The sequence below is a fragment of the Antrostomus carolinensis genome, unplaced genomic scaffold, assembly GCF_000700745.2.
Source record: "Antrostomus carolinensis isolate BGI_N321 unplaced genomic scaffold, ASM70074v2 scaffold17964, whole genome shotgun sequence".
In the NCBI taxonomy this organism is placed as follows: domain Eukaryota; kingdom Metazoa; phylum Chordata; class Aves; order Caprimulgiformes; family Caprimulgidae; genus Antrostomus; species Antrostomus carolinensis.
This window is the reverse complement of record NW_010310291.1, coordinates 85,150-107,494: the sequence shown is the minus strand read 5'-3', so window position 1 is coordinate 107,494 and position 22,345 is coordinate 85,150. Positions and strand designations below refer to the sequence as shown.

Here is a 22,345-nt window from a genome sequence, read left to right as displayed (position 1 = left end):
GTCAGACTACTCTTAAAACATGACCTCTTTTCCTGCCTCTAGACAGGGCATAAATTTATCCTGGTCTGAGAGGTTATAAATCATGCTTTGAGGGGTCAGGAGAAAGGAATGTGTTATTACGAGGAATTAGTACTCCATGTTTGCATTTCATTAGCACTTAGAGGACCCAGTCAAGATAAGAATCTGGGGAGATGTGACACAATGGGTGGGTGCAACAGTGAGAAGCAGGAGGGAGCCTGCGTTTTGAAAGAGGTAACAGGAGGGCTTTTCCTCGCCCGTTAGAGGAGGGCACCCCATGCAAGAAAGGCATCATGGAAGAAAGAGAAAGAACGTGGCATGCTGGTGATTAATGGGCCACCTTGGCTGGCACCATTTTCAGACTGGCCCATTCTCCTAAGTGTTCAGTGCTAAAATTGCAGTTTTACTTGGAATATGATGGGAAACACATGAAAATAAAATGTGACAGGGACCACTTCATCCTTATTCTCAGAAAGAACAACTCAAAATGTATAAGTGGTCTTTGTTGATAGCTGATCTGCTAAAAGCATGTTTTCTTTGGATTCATTGTGTGCAGCAAATGGTAGAACGTCACGCGTCACCTACTATAAACATGCCCCTTGGGTACCTTCATGTTAGAAAAGGCTTTGAATATCAGACAACCTTTGTGTAGGTGCTTGCAGCTTTCTAGTCAACTCCAGTGGAATCAGTCAGTAGATAAAAGCATTGTTCAACCTCAGGGTAGAAGCTATCTTTCAGAAACAAAAATACTGGGATTTGTTCACTACTGTAACAAAATGTATGTATGTCTGGAGATACCTAAACAAAAACCATGCAGGAATCTTCCCTGCTTTTTACAGATGACAGATAGTCACCTCAGTTAATTTTATTAATTTAAAAATTAGGGGCATATTCTTAAAAGCTTAAGCTTGCTCTGCAGGAGACAGACACAATCAGAGGGGCTGTTTATCTGGCCCATTGTGGAGATAAGTTGAACTGCTTTCTGTGACTGGTAGAGAATGCCTTACAACTGAAAGATTCAGTTTTAGGCAGATAAAATCAAGTTAAATGAAAAACCTGAATGACTTGCCAAAGGTCAAGCAGCTCATCAGAGGCATGGTTCCTGAGGTGCATACTGACTGGTGTCCAGGGTTCAAGCATGCCTACTCTGTTTTGACAGAATTTAGAGCAAAATTTACCCAAACTATCAGGCAACCAAAGATTGTAGTTTGGGTCTGCAGCTGCAGCCTGTCAGATACATGCCTCACTTAGGTTTAACTAAGCTCATAGAGGTGGTTTCGCAGGTACAGAGGAACATGAGAAGCTGAGGACGTATGGTCTCCCCATCATCCTTGTTGCTGTTAGTTAGTTTAGGGCAACTTCAGGTAGATCCACCAGTAGTTACCAGCAGTGACTACAGTGGGGACATTTTGAGCACTGTCTTTCCTACAGTACTGTTCCCTTTGGTCAGGGTACTATCATTTCCTTAACAGATACTGCATGGGCAAATCCTAAGGCTGGGATTTCTCATCCTACCCTGGCAACCTCCCTAAAGGTTGCTGACAAAACCCTGCTTCTGCCTTCTCCAGGTATTCCCAAACCACAGCAGGGAGTAAGCTAATAAACACTACAGGCACAGTGGTACTTCCATTTAATAGCAATTTAGACACCTAATGGTGTCTAGCAGCATTGGTGGCCCAAAACTCTTAATACTTCTTGCAGATGAGCTCATCTGCAGGAGGTGCTAGGCTGGCCTCCAGATCAAAGACTCCTGTGCACGCAAAGGTGACAATCAGGAAAGGACAATGCCTCCAGGTCTCCTGTCCTCACCCTCCCTACTGAGTCAAACCAGAGCAGCCACAGCTCTCGCTTATGAGCAGAGGAGGAGCCATTCAGTGTTCAGCCACTCACCATCTCCTCTGGAAAAAAGGCAGTGGCTGGACTGAGAGGTTCAGTCCCGAGCGGTTGAATCAGCCCGAGGCCTTAGGTTAAGCTCCACTGAAATTCAAGGCAGTGCCAGGAAAAAACCTCATCCAGGGTCTCATTTTATTGGGCACTATATCAGCAGTCTGTAATGATTCTCACACCCCACAATCACTTGAATGGAATTAATGCAATTTAAGTAACTGCATGTTATTAATGAAATATACAACTGTTGCAGAAATTTAAGGTCACTTGACAGACAGGGCTGGTGGAATTGTCCCTTCCTCCCAGCCTGAGTGTGGGGTAGCATATCTCTGAGGCATGCGTTTCAACTCCAGTCCCTGTGTCTGTCAACAAAATACAGGGTCAAGTAATTTGTGCTTATGGTAGTAGTAGATAGAGAGCTCAGAGGACTTGCCAGATCCTCCCCAGCCTTACTTCGTCCCTCACATACAAGTATCCCTCACAACGTAAGCCATTCTGATCTGTATTTTCACCCTTGTCTTTTCCAGCCACTTCCACATCTACGACTGGGACAAGTCATCTCACAAAATGTGATATAAAGCAGAAAGCCTTTTGTGTAAATGGGGGAGAGTGTTACATGGTTAAAGACCTCCCAAACCCCCCAAGATACCTGTGCAGGTAAGAAATCCTATTTGCTTACTTTGGTAGAGCTACCAGGTGCCAGAAATGCTTTTTCTTTAAAGGAGCACCTGAATCATTTGTACTCCTGTACTTGAGGCATTGTATACGTCCTCATTTTTAAGTGGATGTGAAAGCAAACTTACCAAGAATGACCTATGTGTTCTATATATGGGGCATAACAGAAGCTAACTGGGAAATCTTCCCATGTGATAATGGCATAGCAAGCCCCATTGATGTTTACATGGCATGAAGTAATACAGCTTGAGCTTTATGTTATAAATAATGAAGCAGATGCTGTAAACTAAATACACTGCAAATAGCAAAAAAAAGGTGTGTGGAAAACTGCATTAGATAATAACTGTTTATACAGGACAAAGTGGTTATTTTTACTGTCTGCTTTAGTAACTGAATACTTTCTGATGAGGCTGGATTCACAACTGAAGTTTTTGCCATTGTGTTTAATTGCATTAAAAACAATCAATGTCATGGTAATTGGTGGAGGTTACTATTTCGTGTGAGGATCTTGATTCAGGAAGTTGTGTAAGTATGAGTTTAGTTTTAAGGGTATGCTCATGCACCTTTCTCAAGTTCTGACCTGTGCTGTATGAGGCTGTTGCAATAGTCCTTTATGCTGGAGGACATCATGGCCATGAAGAGCTATAGCACTGGAGTTCACCTCCTGCCTGGGGGCGCATCATGTAGCATTTACCTCTGGAGCTAAACTGGTCATAGTAAGTTACTGCATCCCTCTGGCTTGAGAGGGAGCTCAGCATTTAAACTTTCGGAGACATCCTTGGGACCTACCAGGACTGAGTGGAAAGGTGGTACTTTTGTGAGGATATTGCTGTTTTCCAGACAGACAAGAGACAGTGTTCACTAAAGACTGTCACCTGCTGTAGCTGCATAGATTTCTGGTGGGTGAGTTAAGTGAAGGTCTCTTTCATTAGGCCAGGAAGGCATAGACTGTTTGTCATTAATTTAAAAACAAAACAAAACAAAACAAAAAACCCACCCCAAAAAAAACCCACAAACACCAAACCTCAGTATTCTGCTTTACTTGTGAGTTTTCTTTTTTTGTAGAAGGATATTACCTGCGCTTTATGAGCTTTGTTTTCCTTTTGTTTTTCACAGATTGCTCTGTTGCTGAAAGTGATGAGTATTTCATTGATTTTAGAATCGTTTTTAGCTAAAGTGAATATGGAAAAGTTACTGGCTGTCATGGGTTGGACTCTTTTTTGAGCAAGAGAGAGAGAAAGATTTGTGTTAAATTTGTATGATTGTTGTAAGCCAGGAGTACAAGATGAGCAGTTTGTTTTGATTCTCCAGAGCATGTACGAGAGCCTACCTGCCTGTTTCAACTTCCTATCCAACCACTGCTCAGAAAATTCCAGGGCAGCAGAACTGAGCAGCTAGCAGACTTGTTAGTAATTACCATTGTCTTGACAGTTTCAGAGGTATCACATTTTCACTGGTATAGGGACTTTTTCTTTTTTTAAATTCAGAGTTATGACTGTGTTCTTTCGTGTTATAGATTGGCTAATTTTTTAAATAAATGTCTTGGAGACACTTGAATGAAGTGGGAACTTTTTTACCTCTTGTAGACAAGAAATAAATAACCTTTCATTCTGGGGCTGGAGTTAAAAGAAAAGGCAATTCCCAAATTTGGCAGATGTGCCTCTCTCTGGGTGGCTGAGACCTATTTGGAAAAAGCATCAGAGCTGTAAAATCAGAGAAGGTGAATCTCATTTCCAGTAAGGCAGTGGAAAAGGATTCTTATCCTGAGGACAGTCAGGGCCACTGCTATTTTGCAGGGCCTTTTGCTATGCCCTCTAACACTTATACTTGCCGGTACTGAAACTTTATGTTGTGTAGCAAAACAGGATGCAGTACAACCACCTAAGAAATAAAAGTGTGACTACTTGAAAGTGAGTGTACTGGGAAAATAAAGAGACAAAATACGGTTCTCTTCTTATTTCATTAAAAATACAAATGTCTACTTTTAATCCTAGTATTCCAGTGTTAATTAAAATAAGTATCTAACCAGTACACATTGCATTTATTGTTCTGAGAACATAAATCTTCCCTGAGAACATGCCTGTGGAAACAGAATGCTTGAAATATGGTACTTGCTCTTCATATTTCTGCCTCAGTAGCAAGTTCACATTTTTCCATATGGTCCATCTGTTGAGAGCAAAAACAAAATTTCTAACGCATGAGCCTTATCATTCTAAATTGGTTTTATCCCTAACCAAAAAACATGACTCAGATTCACAACAACCATGGAATTTTCCAAGTGATATCTCTGGTTTTGTAAAGCCCCTATTCTATTAAAAAAGGAGCTCCTAAATCAATCTTCTGTTAAAATCTATGTTTCTTTTTTTTTTAAAAAAAAAAAAGGTTTTGTAAAATACATAGTGTAACGATGCAGAATGGATCAGATCAGGCTGTCACAGATACTGATGTGAACTTTGAGAAAATTCCCTGCTTTCAAGAGGTAACCATGTGAAATACTCAAAAAATGTGTGAAGTATGCATTGTACAGCTCTATCTGTGTATGTTCTCTACATGTATTTTAATTATGGCCCCAGACTGAACAAAACAATCTCAAAATATGAAAGATTAAAAAGGAAGCTTAGAGGCTACTTAAATAGCCAGTGTATAAAATTTTCAAAAATTTCACAGGACTATGAGTCACATTTTGAAAGTATCATAGACTTTGGAAGCCTGGACATTACTGGCTTCCTATGAGACTGAGATTCCTAAGTAATTTCATTTCAGTTGGAAATGTGTCTCCAAGTTCACTGAAGACAAAAATCAGATAACTTCTTCAATAAATACAAAATTAAGACCAGAATTCCTAGCATATACAAATGTAGTATCTGTTAGGCTTTTAGAGTATTCTTTTGAAGTATCCTACCATGAAGGCCTTGCTGGTCTGACTAATTGATTCTTCATACAAAGAGATCATCTTTTCTAGTGCTTTTGCTGTTACTGAAGAAATTAATTTGTATCTGAATTTCACTGGATTAAAATAATGCTTCTCTCTAGCAGAAGGTTGCTGCTTCTTAACAGCAGAAGGCTGCATTATGTACTTTTTAATGATACAGCCAGTTTCAATATCTATCTTCGTGTAAAGGCCTTGGTGGCATAGAAATTGACAGAAGGTTATTGAAAACAGCAAAAAGAGAAAATTCGTTTCCACGATGATACCAAAAGTTGCAGAGATATTTATTCAAAAGGCAGGATAGAAATGCTAGTTCTGACTTAGACTATGAAAGGGACAACTAAATATGGAAGAAAACTTTCTGTGGAAGAAAAAAACATTCTCCCACAATGCATTTGCTTATAGGCAGTGGATGAAATAGAAATGAGAGGTCCTGATCCATTTGTCCATTACTGCCAAAAACCACTGTTTGATGATATGTGTTTGATGTTCTGAGAAGTGTTTTCTGAATGCAGGCAAATACTGCTATTTGCAACTACCATGTGTAAAGGAAAAAAGATATTCTTTTAGTATATGTGGTTTAGTATTGTGGTTTCACCCAGTTAGTTAATACAATAAATAAATAGTCCAAGTAGCCTTTTTTTTCATGCAGAAAGGAAATTATAAGGCTTTAGCAGCACAAATGTCTATTTGTGTAAGTCTCTGTTGCCAGGAGTTGCTTGACTCCAGCTTTTGCTAGTGTCATAAAAGAAAATGGTACATGGGTAATGAACTAGAAAAGAAAGAGTCAACAAGAAATAACGTCTGGAAGCTTTGAGTAGGACAAAGTGTGTTTTGAAAAAGACATTATCACAAACTGTTTGTAAAAACAGTCTGCAGTAAATGACCTGCCAAACAGCACTGGAAATGGTGCTTCACTGCATATCTGAGCAATAAAATGCCTCTAGCATTCACACATAATCACAAACGGCCAGGCTCATCTCGGCTCTCATCTCCGCTAGCTCACCCTGGACCTGTTTGCTGACAGTGGTTTCATAGCGAGTATAAACACACCTGGACTGTTTTCAGCACCATCTCAACAAGGCTGACCTTGCTTGGTCTGGAAGCAATTTCAGCATTGTCTGCACCAGTGCTTGAGTTGTTTTCATCACCTCTACAGCTGCACCAACATCTGAAAACAAGCACAGGTGGAGCAAACAACCACCACTGGACAGTGACAGGAGCAAAGCCTGAGTCTTTAAATCAACAGCATGTTCATTGGAATTGTGTAGGGTTGAGCCTGATGAACAAGATGTAGAGGTCCCTGTGAAATGAAAGCCAATGCAGGAGTGAATGCCAGTTTTCTGGGGATGGGTATTGAACAAGATCACTGTAGTACAAAATAAAACTGAAATCATGGGGGTAAAATATTTTTACTCCCGTTCAGTAACACAGATCAAAATGCTTTCTATCAAAGGTATTTTGCTTTCTATCACAGATGCAAAAAGTCTTCTATCATGCCCAGCAATATCACTTTTTCATGACAGAGTTATTTTTCTTGCATTTTTCTCAACTGACTATATCTGTGGAGACTGGGATCCCTCCACACTTACTTACCAAAAGATGCGACTTTGGCTCTGAAGAACATAAAATGCCTTACTTAATAAACAAATACATCAACACAGCAAGTCAGCTCCAGTCATCTACAGATCCTCCAAATGTACCTTTATTGTACAAAAACCATTCTTGCATGGTTTGTTTGAACAAGATACTAGTGTTTATGCCTGACACTGGTCATCTGCCAAAGTGCTTTTCTGTAAGTTCCACTTGTACAATAGCAGCATTCCTGACCCTTAGGGATAGAGACAGTTGTGGAAGGGTGGAATTTAAAAAATCAGGACAGTTTTCAGTGCATGTGAAACTCAGATGGATAGAAGAGGTTCTGAACAACTTGCATTTGCAAATAAGAAGACTGTTCAGTCCCTGGCAAGTAAATGATGAAGCAGTTTGAAAAGGAGGCTAGCACCAGATTGGCAGAAGGAGAGGAAGAGGGGGAGATTCTTGCCCCATGGCAAATGCATGGAGAGCATCAGAAAGACAGGCAACACAAGTGAAAAGTATTCAAGGAAGCAAATACTGGGTAATTCCAGGTTACATACTGAGTAAAAGTGGATAGAAGAGGGAGAAGGAAAGAAGACTGAAATCTGTAGACATTTAGTGTGTTGGACGGTCATTCACACTTACGGCTGAAGCACAGGAGCCTGCATTGCTATGGTGATATTTTGTGAGCAAATGCCTGAGCTCTGCCCCAAAATGGAGTCTAAAGTTGAAGGAAGAATTGACGGGCAGCAGCAGAAGAGAAGACAGGCAAAGCACAGAAGAGAAATTCCTTCCCTATGACCAAGGGGCAAGCTGCACTGAAGATTTTCGCAGAAGAGGTTATGAAGGGAAAGTACAGAGAGCTATGGGGCTTCAAATTTTGAGAACAACTCTGCCCTCTCATCGTGCTTATTGACTGGACTGACTATTTTTCTATTTGTCAGCCATGTTAAATATGTTAAATACTTTCTGCCTTTGGGTTTGAGTTTGTCTTCTCACTTTTTGGAATTTTTTTGGCTTTTCTGTGTTTGCTGTTCTAACCATTCCCCTTCAAAGGAAATTACTGGAAGACACAAAATGCCATTACAGAAATAGGGAAATAATGGTATTTTCATAGATTTTATGTGACTGGTGAAAGCAACAGTGTAAATTGCTGTTATACACTGCATTGCAAACTTTAAAAAAACTCAACCAGGTCCTCTAATGAGGTGAAATAAGCAATGAGCTGATACACATTTTTGCTAGCCCTGATTCTTCTTTCTTTTTCAAAACAGACAAACAAAAAGACTTTAGATTTTTTTTCTCTGTTGAATTTTTGCTGTAAATTTTTCAAAGTGTTATCTTCTGGAAAGGTTACACTTTCTTGCCCCTTTTCTGATCATTTTTCACTAACACCTAACCAGGAGGTCGCTTAATGCACTCCCATCTCCATAGGCCAGCAGATGTCAGTCTGTTAGTGCAGTGGTTTTGGTGTACTATTGCTTATCACGTTTTTGCCCTTTAGGTGCCAACCTGGATTCACTGGAGCAAGATGTACTGAAACTCTGCCCATGAAAATCCAAAACCAAGAAAGTATGTTAAAATAATCTGAACTTTGCTTTCTTCCCCAACTACAGCAACAAAATCAATAGCACTTGGTGTTTTCACAGTTCAGCTGGAACCGGCCTCTTTACACACTAATTTATGACCTGATTCTCTAAAGTAAAATCTGTACACCATGGCATTATTGACCTCCAAAATGTTTCTCATTTGTGTGATTTTTTATCTTTCCATCCATTCGCAGATGCATTTGCATTGCACACACTGGCAGCTTTCTTGTTTGGGAGACTGCTGTAAAGTGCAACCCTAAAAGAGCAAACTCATGAAGATGAGTGATGTACAGATCTTGTGTCCTCGCTGCCTTGTGGAAAGTGCATCCTAAAAGCAATTTGGGAATTTGAAATGGTGAATTTCTCTCTCACATCTTGAAACACACTTTGATCTGGATTGGTTTGGTTTTGGCTGGTTTTTCAGGGGGGGCATTTCTTTTCATTTACACAGAGCAAATGAGTTGCTCTCAACACCTGAAGCCATTTTGACAGGCTAAACCGAGATTCAGTTTCTGAAAGTGAACTCACCAAGTCATATCAGTTCACACTGAAGGAGCTTCTTTCTTAGCATATATTCACCTCTTCTCTTTTCTCTGTTTTTTCTCTACCATTTTTTTTGTTTGTTTTTCCTCTCAGGTGCCCAAATGAATTTACTGGTGATCGCTGCCAAAACTACGTAATGGCCAGCTTCTACAGTACGTCCACTACCTTTCTGTCTGTGCTGCAGTAGAAGCATGCTCAGTCGGTGCTGCTTTCTTGTCGCTGCATCTTTCCTCCGATTTTTTTTTTTTTTAATCTGTAACTAGACTTGTTGCCTAAGGCCTAATATTTTGATTGTCTCCGCCTGTTGCATGAAAATTATAACAAAAAGCAATTGCAATACTCTCCTGGACTGTTTGGCATTGAGGTTAAGGGGAAATGCAAGACTTAGGAACGCTGTGAAATTAACATTGAATGATGTGATATGGTCTTCCCACTGACATCAAGCAGTAAAAGCGCAAAAATGACATTTTAAAAGTCTCATGTTTTATTTGCCACAAAAAGCTTCTGAATCTCTATACAGGGCAGTAGTCCCCCAACAAAGGGACAGGTAGCTAGTCCTCTACTTGCATATGATATTTGTATTTGGACCTACAAGTTAAAGGTAGTTGACGTGCTTACATCGTTTCTAATAAGCACATGCCAAACAGGATTAAAGTGTTCTTCCTGCTCATTGCCCAAATTTCAAGTTAAAGAGTACAGAAAGAAAAAGAGGAGAGATTGGATAAACAGTGAGGTCTGACATATTTATTTGTGGATAACAGGTGCAAGAGATCAAGTATTTCAGAGCCAGATTAATTGGCCAAAGCGATGTACCAGACACACACACACACACACACACACGTACACACGCACACACAGAGGACTCTGTGTCAGACTGCTGGTAGAATCAGCACTGCAGTCACATAAGCTTTCCCATGGAGGGATGGGTTAATTATTGTTACTTGTCTGGGAAGAAACACAAAGTACACTGAATATTTATTTTCTCTCATTAGCTTTAGCAAAGTCAAAGGTAACATGTAAGAAAATTGCTTAGATCTTACATTCTAATGCATGTGTACTATTCATAATTAATTGTCGCTGGCATCAGAATGTACTATGATCTAAGATCAGTATTATAGGAACTATTTTTTTGATTGATTACTTGCCAGCACAGAAAGATTTCAGAGGCTATAGGCTAGCTTAATTTAATTTCCATTAGTTTATAGGTCAAAAGCTGTTAGCATGTGCTGGACATTTTGGAGCCTGAAGAGATGCATAGGTTTTCTCTTATACTGGTGGATGAAAAAATGTCCATATATAATTCATATTGCCCATCATGGAAGCTACCCATGTAAATCCCAAGGGTGCTGACTGGAGGCCAAACCTTCCAGCATTCAAGTGTGTATTTTATGGCCTGTTTTAAAAGCTGTATTAGTGTGAGTTATTTTCTAAATGCTTCTGGTAACTATGGATTTGAAAAATTTTATGCTGTTACAGTTTAACACATTATAGATTTAAATGGCCTTCTCTGTGTATTGTGGTGAAAAGTGCAGTGAAAGTTTTCTGATCTTAGAAGAATCATTTAAAAGGAGGTGGTATAAAAATATAAGATCCATTGTTTGCTGCTGAATTTGCCCTGAAAACTATGGAAGAATCATATGTTGATCATAAATTCATTTTCCTACCTGGGGAGAGAAAATGTTTAGGTGGAATTTCCTTCATTAGTTTTTCAGTTTCCTAACTCTGGTTGGGATTTTTAAAGGAATCTTTGGGCAGTAGACACCAGGCTGAGATTTTCTGAAGGTGCCTCCATGGAAAAGGCACAGACACCCTTGCCTTTCTGCAAGAGTTATGCTCAGCTGTAAGTACTTAAGCTGGTCCAGCCCTCCTCCAGCACTGGCAGGAGAGCACACCACTACCTACCTCAGGCTACTCTGAGAGTCCTAGGCAATGCCTATGAGACTCTGGGATTTCTGCCTACCCTGCATCTGCAGTATAACGTCAGGTTTCTTAAACTGCTACATATCTTAAAATGACAGTTTTGGAAAGTGTCCAGTGAGGGTACATTTGTATTTAATTTAAAAAAAATAATAATGAAGAAGCATTTATATGACTTTTTATTATTACACCCAATGCAAGCCAGAGCATACAATTAAAAAGGGGCCATAGAATGGGAGTTATCTTCAGGCAAATGTTGCATATGTTCTCATATTTTGCACCAAGTGTTGTAGGCGATTAACTTAGCTCTGTAGATTCGGCTTCTGCAAAGTACAGAGCAAATCAGAATGTTAAACAGCGTAAGTGCCAGTAGGAAAAAAAAAGTGTACATGTGAATTATACAGTACTACCTAATTTTACTTGCTTTCAGAAGGATCTTTCTTCATTTGGAAAGAAAGGATTCCTCACCAAGTGTGCCTACCGATAAGCTATTACTGTCCTAACGCTCAGTATTTGGCTGTTGAGAAAAAGTTAGCTTCAGAAATCTGCCCTAGAGGTGGTATTTGTAACAGTCCTGAAGTTATGAGCTTTGCTGAGGGGCTTTTACAAGATCAAAACAAGGCTGATGCTCAGCATTTGGAAATCCCCCATCCCAGCAGAGTGCAAGGCTAACTGGCTTATCTTGGCAGGGGTTTGGTTAGCCCTGGAGGATTCATGGTGCACTAGAAATAGGCTGAAAAGGGACACAGGAATTTAGATGGATCTCCATTTTAAGACAAGTTCTTCCACAGAAATGCCACTCCTTTCTGCCAGGGGAAATGCGAGCATAATGGGGAATGGATGTGAGGGAGACAGCTGTTTGGGCTGACTGTCCCTTGGCATCCAGCTTTGCAAACACACCAAACCATAGAACACCCTGTTGTGACTGAGAGGTGATGGCTGTTAAATTCCCCACTGCCACACATTTACTCCCTCGAAGGCAAAGAAGCAAGGTAAATGGAGAAAAATAAAAGTAATTAATTAACATTAAATGTGTTGGCTAATTTTTATGTAGCTATACATGAGAACTCTTGTAGCAATACTGTGCAGAATCATCCTTGGGATAAGAAACACTTGTGGATCCTTGGATTAATAGAAGGTTGAGGAAACTTCTCTAGAGCATAATCACAGGTAAACTCTTCATCTTCCCAGATGCCCCAGATGGGCCAAGGACCTCACCAAAAGGACCAATTGACTTGCTTACTTTACTAGTTAACAGTCATATACATATTATGAGTATAAAATAAATTGTGGGGGGCATGCTGTGAGCCATGTTGGGCATGAATCGAAGGCAAGTGTTTCAGTACGGGACACCAGTTTAAACTGTGTCCATTTCAGCTCTGCCATCCCTGGAGAGCACAAGGGGCAATACCAAGAGGGGCAGAGGGAAATTTTTGTTTAGATTACAGCCCCTGCCTCGTATTGTCAAGATGAGCCTGGCTGAGAAATTAAAGGGGCAAGAGTTGAGTAAGGCTATGATATTCTAGAGGCATGATCAAAACTGCTGTTAGTCTGTAACAGCCTCAATTTTTCAGTCTTTCCACATAAACTACAGATCTTCAAAAGTCCATTTTTCAGCAATTCTACTATCTCAGTATTTCTCAGTTTCTATATATTTCTCAAGTGTTCACATCTGTATGAGGGCACTAGAAAATCTTAACCTGGGATTTTCATTTTCTAAAGCCTTTCAGCACCCTGAATTGTACTCTTTATGTGCAGACCAAGACTCCTAAATGATACAAACAGATGGGGAAAATGTCATTGTCCATCTTCTGCTCAGAGTTAAAGAAGACAGTTTTTCACTACAAACTGCTCAGTTAATGCTCATTAAATCCTAAAACTGCTATGATAGAATAATTAAGAAAGGACATTTTCTCTACTTCTGAGACTCAGATCAGTTGTAGGATAACAGTTTTAGAGGAGCCATAGGACTCAACATCCCAAGTTCAAAACTGACTTTTGCAGCCTGAGTACTACTGATATGAACCAAGATTTAGGATCCAAAGTGAATCCTAAGCCTCACAGAGAGACACAGGATCCCAGCCCCTCAAGCAGAATTGGCCAACGTGTAGGGGTTCTGCTCCGTGATGGTTTGGGGGATTTTAGTTTGTTTTCAACTCAATTTACATGAAAAAGAAACTTTTTAAAATAATTTCTCATTAGCCACAGAACACATTTAATAAGAAAACTAAACAATGACTTAAAAAACATGGCACCTAAACGCTTCAGAGGTGAAATTGGTCTCCCTGGACGTCTCTGCTGCTGCATGCAGTTGATCCAAATGGGTCCATCCCATGTTAGATGCAAAGTCTCCACACAACTGTGCTCACCCCTCACTGGGCAGCCTATGCCCCCAGGCTACCCACCCACCTAACTCTATATAGAATAGCCACCCCAAAATCTTGGGTGCCCAGTAGCTGTGGCACACTTCTCATAAACACAGCATGATCTGTGGTCCTGGAGGACCTCTTCCAGCATCTCTAGGCATTGTAATCTTGTTCTGTAGGCCCTGTACCCCAGCATGCTACAATATATCTAAGGAGTTGTAGTTGTAATTCACTTCTTGGAAAAAACCCTGCATCCCAAGCATTTTTTCTTCCAATACTGTCCCCACAAAAATTACATCCAGAATTAAAACTGAGCTGTTAAAAATAATTAATTGTATTTCTTCTTAGAGCACCTGGACAAATAGTCAATAGGAACCACATTGCATGTAAAAAGTATGCAACAATACTGGGTTAAATAAGAAAAGATAAAAAATAATGACCGGTTTATAAACTGAGAAGCATTGGGATAGTCTGCTTCCTTTTAATCAGGTCTAGGAAACGTAGCTAGGAATACCAAAGATAAATAAGAGCTACATGCCATCTAGGTTTGAATAAGCAATGCATGTTTTTTCAGCATGTTTTCTTGTTCGGGCTTTCAGCCAGAATATATTCCCATTTTAAGTACCGACTTCCCATTTAATTATTTGAAATAGAAACTGCATGATATGAATGACTTCCCCTAAAATTAAATTACATTCAGGCTAGGTGCCTTAACTATAAGCAAGCATAAATACAGCAATATGTATGCATGGGCATGTCATTCATTTTATTGAAGACTTAACCAAGCTTTCTACGCAACTAATGTGTATCATTAGCAGTGTCCGCATAGGCATGTAATACCAGCTCTTTAGGAAGAGACCTGGATGGATTCCAAGTTACTTAACCCTTAAAATGCTACTGATTGGCAGGAAAGAATTGGCAATCTCCATGTGTACAAACTACATAAAAATCCATTTGGTCAGAAAATTAGGACTGTATTTAAATTTCACAGCATACAAGGACAAAGAAAGTGAGACCTACCATGGTTATGGTGTTGGCCCCGTGGGAAGGGTCTCTTAGGGTACCTGCCAGGGGGAAACTGGTGTTCCTCCTCACCTTCGACTGCTGGAGCCTGGGGGATGCTAATTTAGGCATGTGATCTGCGGAAATGGCATCTGCCTGTGCACTCCAAGGTGCATCGACACAGCCGGTGGCTAGTTCTGCTGACGCAGCGCATCCCAAAGGCAGGGGAAAAGAGACTGGCTCCTCATTGTCCAGAAATGAGAGCCCTGCTGCCATCCATTTGCTGAGCAAGCAGTGCCAGCCCCCTCCAGGTCACAAACCACAAGAGCAAGGAGCTGCATACTGGGGACAGGAGCAGGGCCAGAAGGGAGTGCAATGCATGACCCATTTGCAGGGGGATGGCACCCCTTGTAAAGCATCCCTGTGCTCTCATGAACAACCAGCCATTTCACATGGCACTCTCAGGCCATCATGCCCTTCATCTCAGTAAGATCTTTAAGAGTTAATGGTTCCTACTGTGTTCCCTGCACTGTGGCTGTTCAGGTCCCCCACACATATTTTTGTGTGTAACCCTTGCAGGAGGTTTGGCCATGTAGCTAACAGAGGCACACTTGAGCACTGCCCACGTAACCACACATCCCTTTGTCCTGGTTCATGTGCAAACACAGAATAGCTGTAATTCGCATATGTGATTTGTTTTTGAGTACAGTATATTGCTTTTTTCTGAAACTTTTTCTTTTTCTTTCTTTTTTTTTGTCAACTTTCTGCATTGGCAGAGCATCTTGGGATTGAATTTATGGGTATGGACCAATCATTCCTTTTAGCCTGCAGATTTTAGAGCCTGAAAGATAAACCCCTTTTTATTTTTTTTCTTCACCTCCCCTTTTTAATCCTAACCAATTCCTTTATGCTTTAGAAGGGATCATACAGCTATAACAACAACTTTTGTCAAAATGTTAGCGGAAATCAGCTCACTAAAATGGTAATAATAGTGATATAGGATATTCCAGACCTAAGGAATTCTAGGAATTACTGAAGTAATGATAACATAACGTATATTTATTTTTCTGCTGTGTAGTTTTGACTAGTTTTGACATTTGCTTTTGCTAAATTCTTCTAAGGTTGCCAGATTTTGGAAACACTGTAAGCATTAGCAAAATTACTAACTAACTAGTCTATAAAAAAAAAAAGATAAGCTGTTATAGTCACTTAAAATTCTGCAAACTTACAGTTTCAAGTTCTGCTTTCCAAGTAAAGTTTTATGTCTAAACCCACAGCTAGGTATGCAAACCAGATGCATATACTTATGTGTAAATGACATGCATATATACATTCATTTCTAGGTCTGTAAATTAGAAAATAACTGAAAGTTACTTAGAAACTTCAGTAGAGATTCATAGCTAGACTCCAGATCCTCAAGTCAGCAAATATATTCAATATATTAAATACCAAACTCCTCTTGCACCCAGCCAAGAACATTGGCAGTAGGTACCATTTTTACACTTCAGCTTAAATATAATAGAAACAGATCTTATAAGTCTTCTTCATGAATAGACTGTACTTATTTGACTAACATTTAGCAATCAGGGGTACAAATAATGCATCTCTTGAATAGGCTAACTTGGAATTTAGGTCAGTTTTAGTTTGGAATCTCCTAAAATTGTCTGTAAATGAGAAGAACCAGACAGTGATGTTTTTCACACAGTTTTAGTTCATGTTTTTATTAAAAATGCCCTCACAAAATGTCATTAGCTCAAGCTGTGAACTGTGGAAAACCCATTACAAGTCCAAATTTAAAAAATCTCTTCCAACCCAGTTTATTGTCATTATTATTGTCACAAGACAATATTAATTCTCACTCATAAATACTAGATTGTAGTAGAAGATATATGGCTGTATTAACATATGAGGAATTAAATTAAAATGCTTTAAAAAACTGACTTGCAAATTTTGCTTCATATATGAAATTACATCAGTGGAACCACCTCTTGCAATTAAATTCTTTCAAAAATCCACAGAGACCTGTAAGAAGAAAAACTTTTAAATAGAGCAAATTTAAGACCATATATATCATCAATTATGTATAAATTATGGTGATGTAAAATGAATTGCATAATGTGCATGTTCAAAAGGCTGCACATAGAGGGATTTAAGATCTTTAAGTGTCACATTGATTTGATTTTCCTAGCATTCTGCAGGGGGAAAAAAAATGTATTCAAATGATTTTTAATATTTAACAAGCGAAAATCTTCACTAAATTCTCACTGCACATACATTTCTCTACAGACTTTTCCCCAAGGCTGCTGTTAATTTTTCCCAAGCTAGTCTGATGAGCGCGGCAAACACAGCCTGTGTTATTTGGCTGGGCGTCATTAACTGTCTCAGTAAACGTTAACACTGGTCAAAGGGAGAGGGCAGTTTTGGGGCGAGACCCAATATAACTGCACATGCCCTGTGGGCGTTTGGTCCCTGCTTCGCAAAACTCTTCTGGCCTTGAACAGAGAGGCCAAGGCTCATCCTCAAGGTGCCATGCTGCTTGCAGAGCCATGGCCCAGATCCCTGGCCTGACCTGGCTTGTCCCAGCCACCAGCATCCCCTGCACCCCTCGGCAGCACCCCCAGGCAGCCCCTGCTGTCCTAGGCAGGGAGGCCATGTCAGCCAGGAGCAAGGCCAGCTTCACATGGGAGCTTGATGGTTTGCCAAGCAAGAAATGCCCAGACATGCGTGCCTTCCCCAGCAGCCGTCCCTGCCATGGCTCGAGGAAGGGCATGGCGGTGCTGCTGATCATGCACACCATGTCAAGCTGTATTGTCCTAAGGGCCTCGTTTCGAGGGGCACAGGAGGGACTGAAGGCAGTGAAAGCAGACCCAGGGGTTTACCCCTCCAGTCCCCTCAATACCTACAGTCCCAGCAGACATGGGGGTGCAAGGAGCATCCCTTGCTGCATCCCACTCCCCTGCAGTGCGGGGAGCATCCGACACACAAGCAACAAGCCTCAACCCACTGGCACGCTTAGCAAGGCTGTCACCAGCCAGCTGCCCAGCTTGTTTGCAACAGCCTCAGCCTGGAGTAAACCTCCTGGAGTCAGTGCCATTTTTCCCTAAGTATAAACAACCAAGCGGAGTTTCCACTGTTAATTAATCTCCTTCCTCCTCCCCCTTCCCCTCCAAGAAAAATGGGTTGGTATGTTGTTATTCATTTTGCTTTCCCAAGCTAACAGCTGACAGCATGAAAAAAAAAAAAAAAAAGGAAAAGAAAGAATAGTTCAAAGCATTTCAAATTTGCCCCTAAATTGCTTAGCACAATTCTCCTGTTTCCTGTGGCATCCTTGTAATACACCATTTCCATGGCTAACTAATAAGCGCTTTCAGAAGGGGTAAAAATGGGAAAAGGATCAAGTGCCACTAACTAGCCTAGGCGAGGAGTTATGCTGTATGAGAAATCCTTTCATCTTCTGCTTCAGCCTTTTTTTTTTTTTTATTTTGTCCCCAAGCATTTCTTCACTCTGTTTTTCCTAGTGTCAAGCATGCTTGCCAGGCCTGCAGTTGACTTCTCAACCCTTTAACCTTGTTTTTCCCTGTATTTCACCTTCCTCTTTTTCTCTTTGTCCTGGTTTGGTTTGGAGTTTCAACCCTTTCTTCCTTCCCTTTTTTGACTTTCTGTTCTTGGAATTATATTTTTGTTTTCTTTAATACATTTTTGCAGCCTCCTAGTTCTACCAAACTCACTTCTTCCCCTCTCCCCCCACCCCCCTCCCCCTTGTTAATAGTCATTGCTATTAATTTTGTCCCACGGTACTTATGACCTGTTTGCTGGTGTTTTGTTTTACAGTGGGTTTGGCTTGTAGGACAAATTCATTCCACAATAAGGTGCATTGTATCAGAGAAATTAAGATTTCTTTTTGCTTTATGGTTTGTTGCCATTTGACCTCATCAGCTTTAAAACTAAACTAGATAAGCCTGGTCAGCACTGGAGGAATGACTGCTTCCCCTTCAGTAGGGAGCATTTTCTCCTGAACGGACGTGACGTTTATGACAGAACATCATTTAAGTGCCTGAGCTTGGACAGAGACCCATGGCACATGTGAGGGACCATTGTGTATCTCTGTGGCTCCTGGTGAATTGCCCCACAGACCTTTTATGTTCTTGTAAGTCCCTTCCACCAGGAATAGTGCTGGCATTTATCCCAAAAGTAGTGCAGAGCTGTGCAGTTTTTATTCATTCATTTATTTTTAATCACCTGCTGGCATTCTGTGGTCAATACTGCAGTCTGACCGAAGGTCATCCTCCAGTCTGGATCCTCCAGCGCAAGTTTTCTGGACTTTCTGCTTAATCAAAAATAAGACTTGAGAAAAAAACCCCAAGCTAGACACTCGTTTTTGTCCTAAAACCAGGAATGCAAATCCGCATCTGTAAAGCATCAACACAGAACACACCTGGAGCCTGTTTCAGGGCTCCTTACATAATGTTTCCCCAGCACAGCAGGCAGTGATGCTCTGTGCCCAGCATGAGTGAGACTGGGCTGCATGAGTAGCTCCAATCCAAACATTTCCAGAGCTACTAATGTCTTTATGAAAGTGAAATGTCTCTGATGAATGACATCAGTAACAAGTTGTCATCACTGAACAAGCTGCCACTCTAGATGATAGAGCAGTTCTTTTGCTGGACGCGAAGAGACACAAGTAGGAACCCAGCATTTCTCTGATGCAAGGCACTGCTGGTTGTTGATATTGCTGTGGTTTTGGAGGAGCAATGAAGAAAGAGTCTGAATTTTGTGGCCGGAGCTGAAAACCTGTCTTCATTTCTGTTGGGGATATAATTACAAGCCAAGCTCATGTCTCAAATGTAGAAGGATATTTTGAAATCTCTCCTGTAAAGACAACTGAGATATAAATTGACATGGGGGCAGAAGAACATTGGGTATGAAAACTATCCAAAAAAAAGATAATAAGAAAATAAATTTCTCTTAAGGCCCATAAAATTGGCCTTCATTCCAGCTGTCTTTGCAGAGTAAAACTTCCAAAGCATCTGCAAATTCATGTTATTACCGTAGTGCATTACATTTTTATTTCTAGCAAATGCTGAATGTTTGTCAGTTGTGAAGTTGTTTCTTAGACATTTTTCTTGTTCACGTAAACAGCAACAAAAAAATTACATTTGATTGTAACTGTACGGATGATTGTTCATCCCCAGTAATGTGTTAAGAGCTCATGGTGTGTGTAGTCCTGTTCTCCTTGCAGTCAATAATGAGTCTGCCTGAAGTATGGTGGCTGTCTTTCGGTGTGGCTGTGTGAATCTGTGCAGTGATTTGTAGCATGCCAGCTGTTGACTGTGTGCTCCTTGCCTAGCCATCCTCCATGTTGTGACCTTCTCTGTTTTTGTCCCTTTCTAGAAGCTGAGGAACTGTACCAGAAACGGGTGCTGACCATAACTGGCATTTGCATTGCTCTTCTAGTAGTTGGCATCATGTGTGTGGTGGCCTACTGCAAAACCAAGTAAACTTTTCTCTTCTTTTTTATATCTGTGGTCATTGATCAGGGCCTTCCGAATTGACTGTAGCTTCTGCTCCTCTGAGCATAAGGTTATATCTGGGTTTCTTCAGCTAAGCTGAAGAGACAATCCTGTGGGCAGGGTGCTCTGGTCCAAGCCAGACGGGTGCATGTCTCCATGTCCATCAGCACTGCAAAAATAAGACAAGTATCTGAAAGGTTTCTCACCCTTTAAATGTGACTCGAGCAAATTTCACTGACTTGCAATTCTTTGTCACTCGTTGCAGCTGGTTTCCCCAGCTGGAAAGGAACAAACCTCAACACTGGAATCATGTTGCTCTCTAGCAGTAAATTTTATGTATCAGCCTAGTTTGTTTGTACCTGGGGCAAGATTAATGATGCTAAAAGTTACTAAATACCAAAGGCCGAAGAACTTAATGCAGAAGTGCTCCCAATGTAGAAGTAGGCACTTAAATGCCTTCTGTGAGTCTCTGTAAATTACTGGGGGTGACTCTCAAACATGCATAAGGCACTCTGGACCATAAATTACACCGGACATCAGCAGGATTAGTGCTGCAAAACTTCTGACTGCTCTTATAAATCTCCTTACTAATACATAGAAAACCCTTATCATAAATCTTCTACATTTGTATAAACCTGATTTACTGTTACAAAACCTGATTGGCAGCTGGGTTGTTGGTTTGCTTTGTAAGCCCCACTAATAATGGACGTGTTAAAGTGGGGGAGGAGGGGAATCATTTGCCCTGCTCAGTGAGAGTCTGGCCACACATACACACTGCTCCCACCTACAGCCTTGTGCCAGTGGCCAGTGGGGCACAACTGAAACAGCTCAATTACTGCTTTTAGAAATGACAACTGGCAAGCCAGGGCAGCTAAATAATATATTTCATGGTCCAAAATTCATCAAAAACAGCCAAGACATTCCCATGAAATTTCAACAAACATTTTGTCAGGGTTCTGAAGTATGGTTTTCTATATAAAGGGCCCCCAAGGGGGGAGGGACCCCCATCAAGGGTCTGGATGCTTTGTCACGGTTTGTCTCAGACATCAGCAATCACTGCCAGCCAAAAATGAAATGTTTTCAAACACAACTGGTGAAAGTGAGCTGCCAGTTCATGGCCCTCCAAATGCAGTAGTGATGCCAGACTGCTATCTGTGACATGCTCCCGTGTGCTCTTTCCTCCTAATAAGGAAAAACCCAGAAACCGGGGGAAATGCTGGAATGGTATTAGGAGAACACGCTAAATAAAATGTAATGGCTTAGATTTTATTGGTCTCCTTGCCAAGAGGTACTGCTGGTCAAATGCTAAGGCAATATCTTCTGAGACTTAATTCAGAGATGCTTTATTTGCAAGTCGTTTACATTAAGGGAAGGGCTTCTCGAAATAAGTGAAGTACACATTAGCTTTCCCATTATTCTCTCTTCTCAGTTTCCTAGAGAAAATTTCTTTTTTTAGTTAGTGTCCTTGTACTAGAGGACAAACAGAACACGTGGAGGCACCCAAAATGCAAGTAAATTGATCACTCGAGGGAAGTAATGAGGTTTCCTAGGGACAGATTCCTGGGCAATATGTGCCAGGATCTCAGACCCATAGATTATGAACTCAAGCTCCCTCTAGAACCCACTTTCTCTGCCATGTCGTGGGACTCAGGTTGTCCTCAGCTCTCAAGGTCTCCAAGGTCACATGAAGGAGTGCTGTGAAGCCAAGTTAAACCCCTGTCTGTGTTGCTTCTCAGCCCAGGCTGCTCCTTGAGTAGCTATTCAGATATCTCCTGCTACTGCAGTCTCCATCCGCCTTAATCACCTGTGTGTCCTAAGGTGATGCCTGATCCTCCAAACACAAAGCCCACATGGATAAGGGACAGTGTCCTGCTGAGACAGGAGCATTTCCAAGGCAGCTGTGTGTGCTTATATCGTTCATGTGGAGTGACATAAATGAAACATCTTCTACTATCCAGGACATACACACGGAGAAAATATGTAAAATGCAGTGTGTCAAGTTGTACTTTCTTTGTCCTTAAGCTTCCCTGGCTATCAAACTTCAACGTATTTATTATTTTCCCTCCCCCCTCCTTTTTGGAAAGCTGGAAATAGTCCCCTCGAGTTCAAAATGGGATTGAAAATGGTTATATTTTACACTGTCCTACCCTGCCAAAACTTTCTGCACTTCTGCATACAGCTTAGGAAATTGTGTGTATTTTAGCTCTTGCCACAGTCAAGGTCATATGCACTCTACAGTGCGTTGGAGCCTGCATCCTCCCTTCATTTCCCTGGATCCTGTGACAGGACAGTGAACGTTCTCCAGTATAGTCAGACAAAACTGGGGAATAT

The 22,345-nt window shown here is 40.9% G+C and overlaps 1 protein-coding gene across 4 annotated transcripts in view; it reads left to right on the top strand.

The window, feature by feature from the left end:
* The window catches only part of NRG1 (neuregulin 1), a 101,728-nt gene that overhangs the window by 69,950 nt on the left and 9,433 nt on the right, over positions 1-22,345 (top strand). Inside the window, exons 2-5 of one of the 4 annotated variants that reach the window (XM_029084595.1) lie at positions 2,433-2,562; positions 8,592-8,659; positions 15,281-15,304; positions 19,896-19,998. In XM_029084595.1, coding sequence (XP_028940428.1) covers positions 2,433-2,562; positions 8,592-8,659; positions 15,281-15,304; positions 19,896-19,998 — 325 coding nt within the window. Of the gene's footprint in view, positions 1-2,432; positions 2,563-8,591; positions 8,660-9,312; positions 9,372-15,280; positions 15,305-19,895; positions 19,999-22,345 lie in introns of those variants that run through there. The other 3 variants (XM_010166376.2, XM_010166377.2, XM_029084596.1) reach the window with 3 other exon arrangements.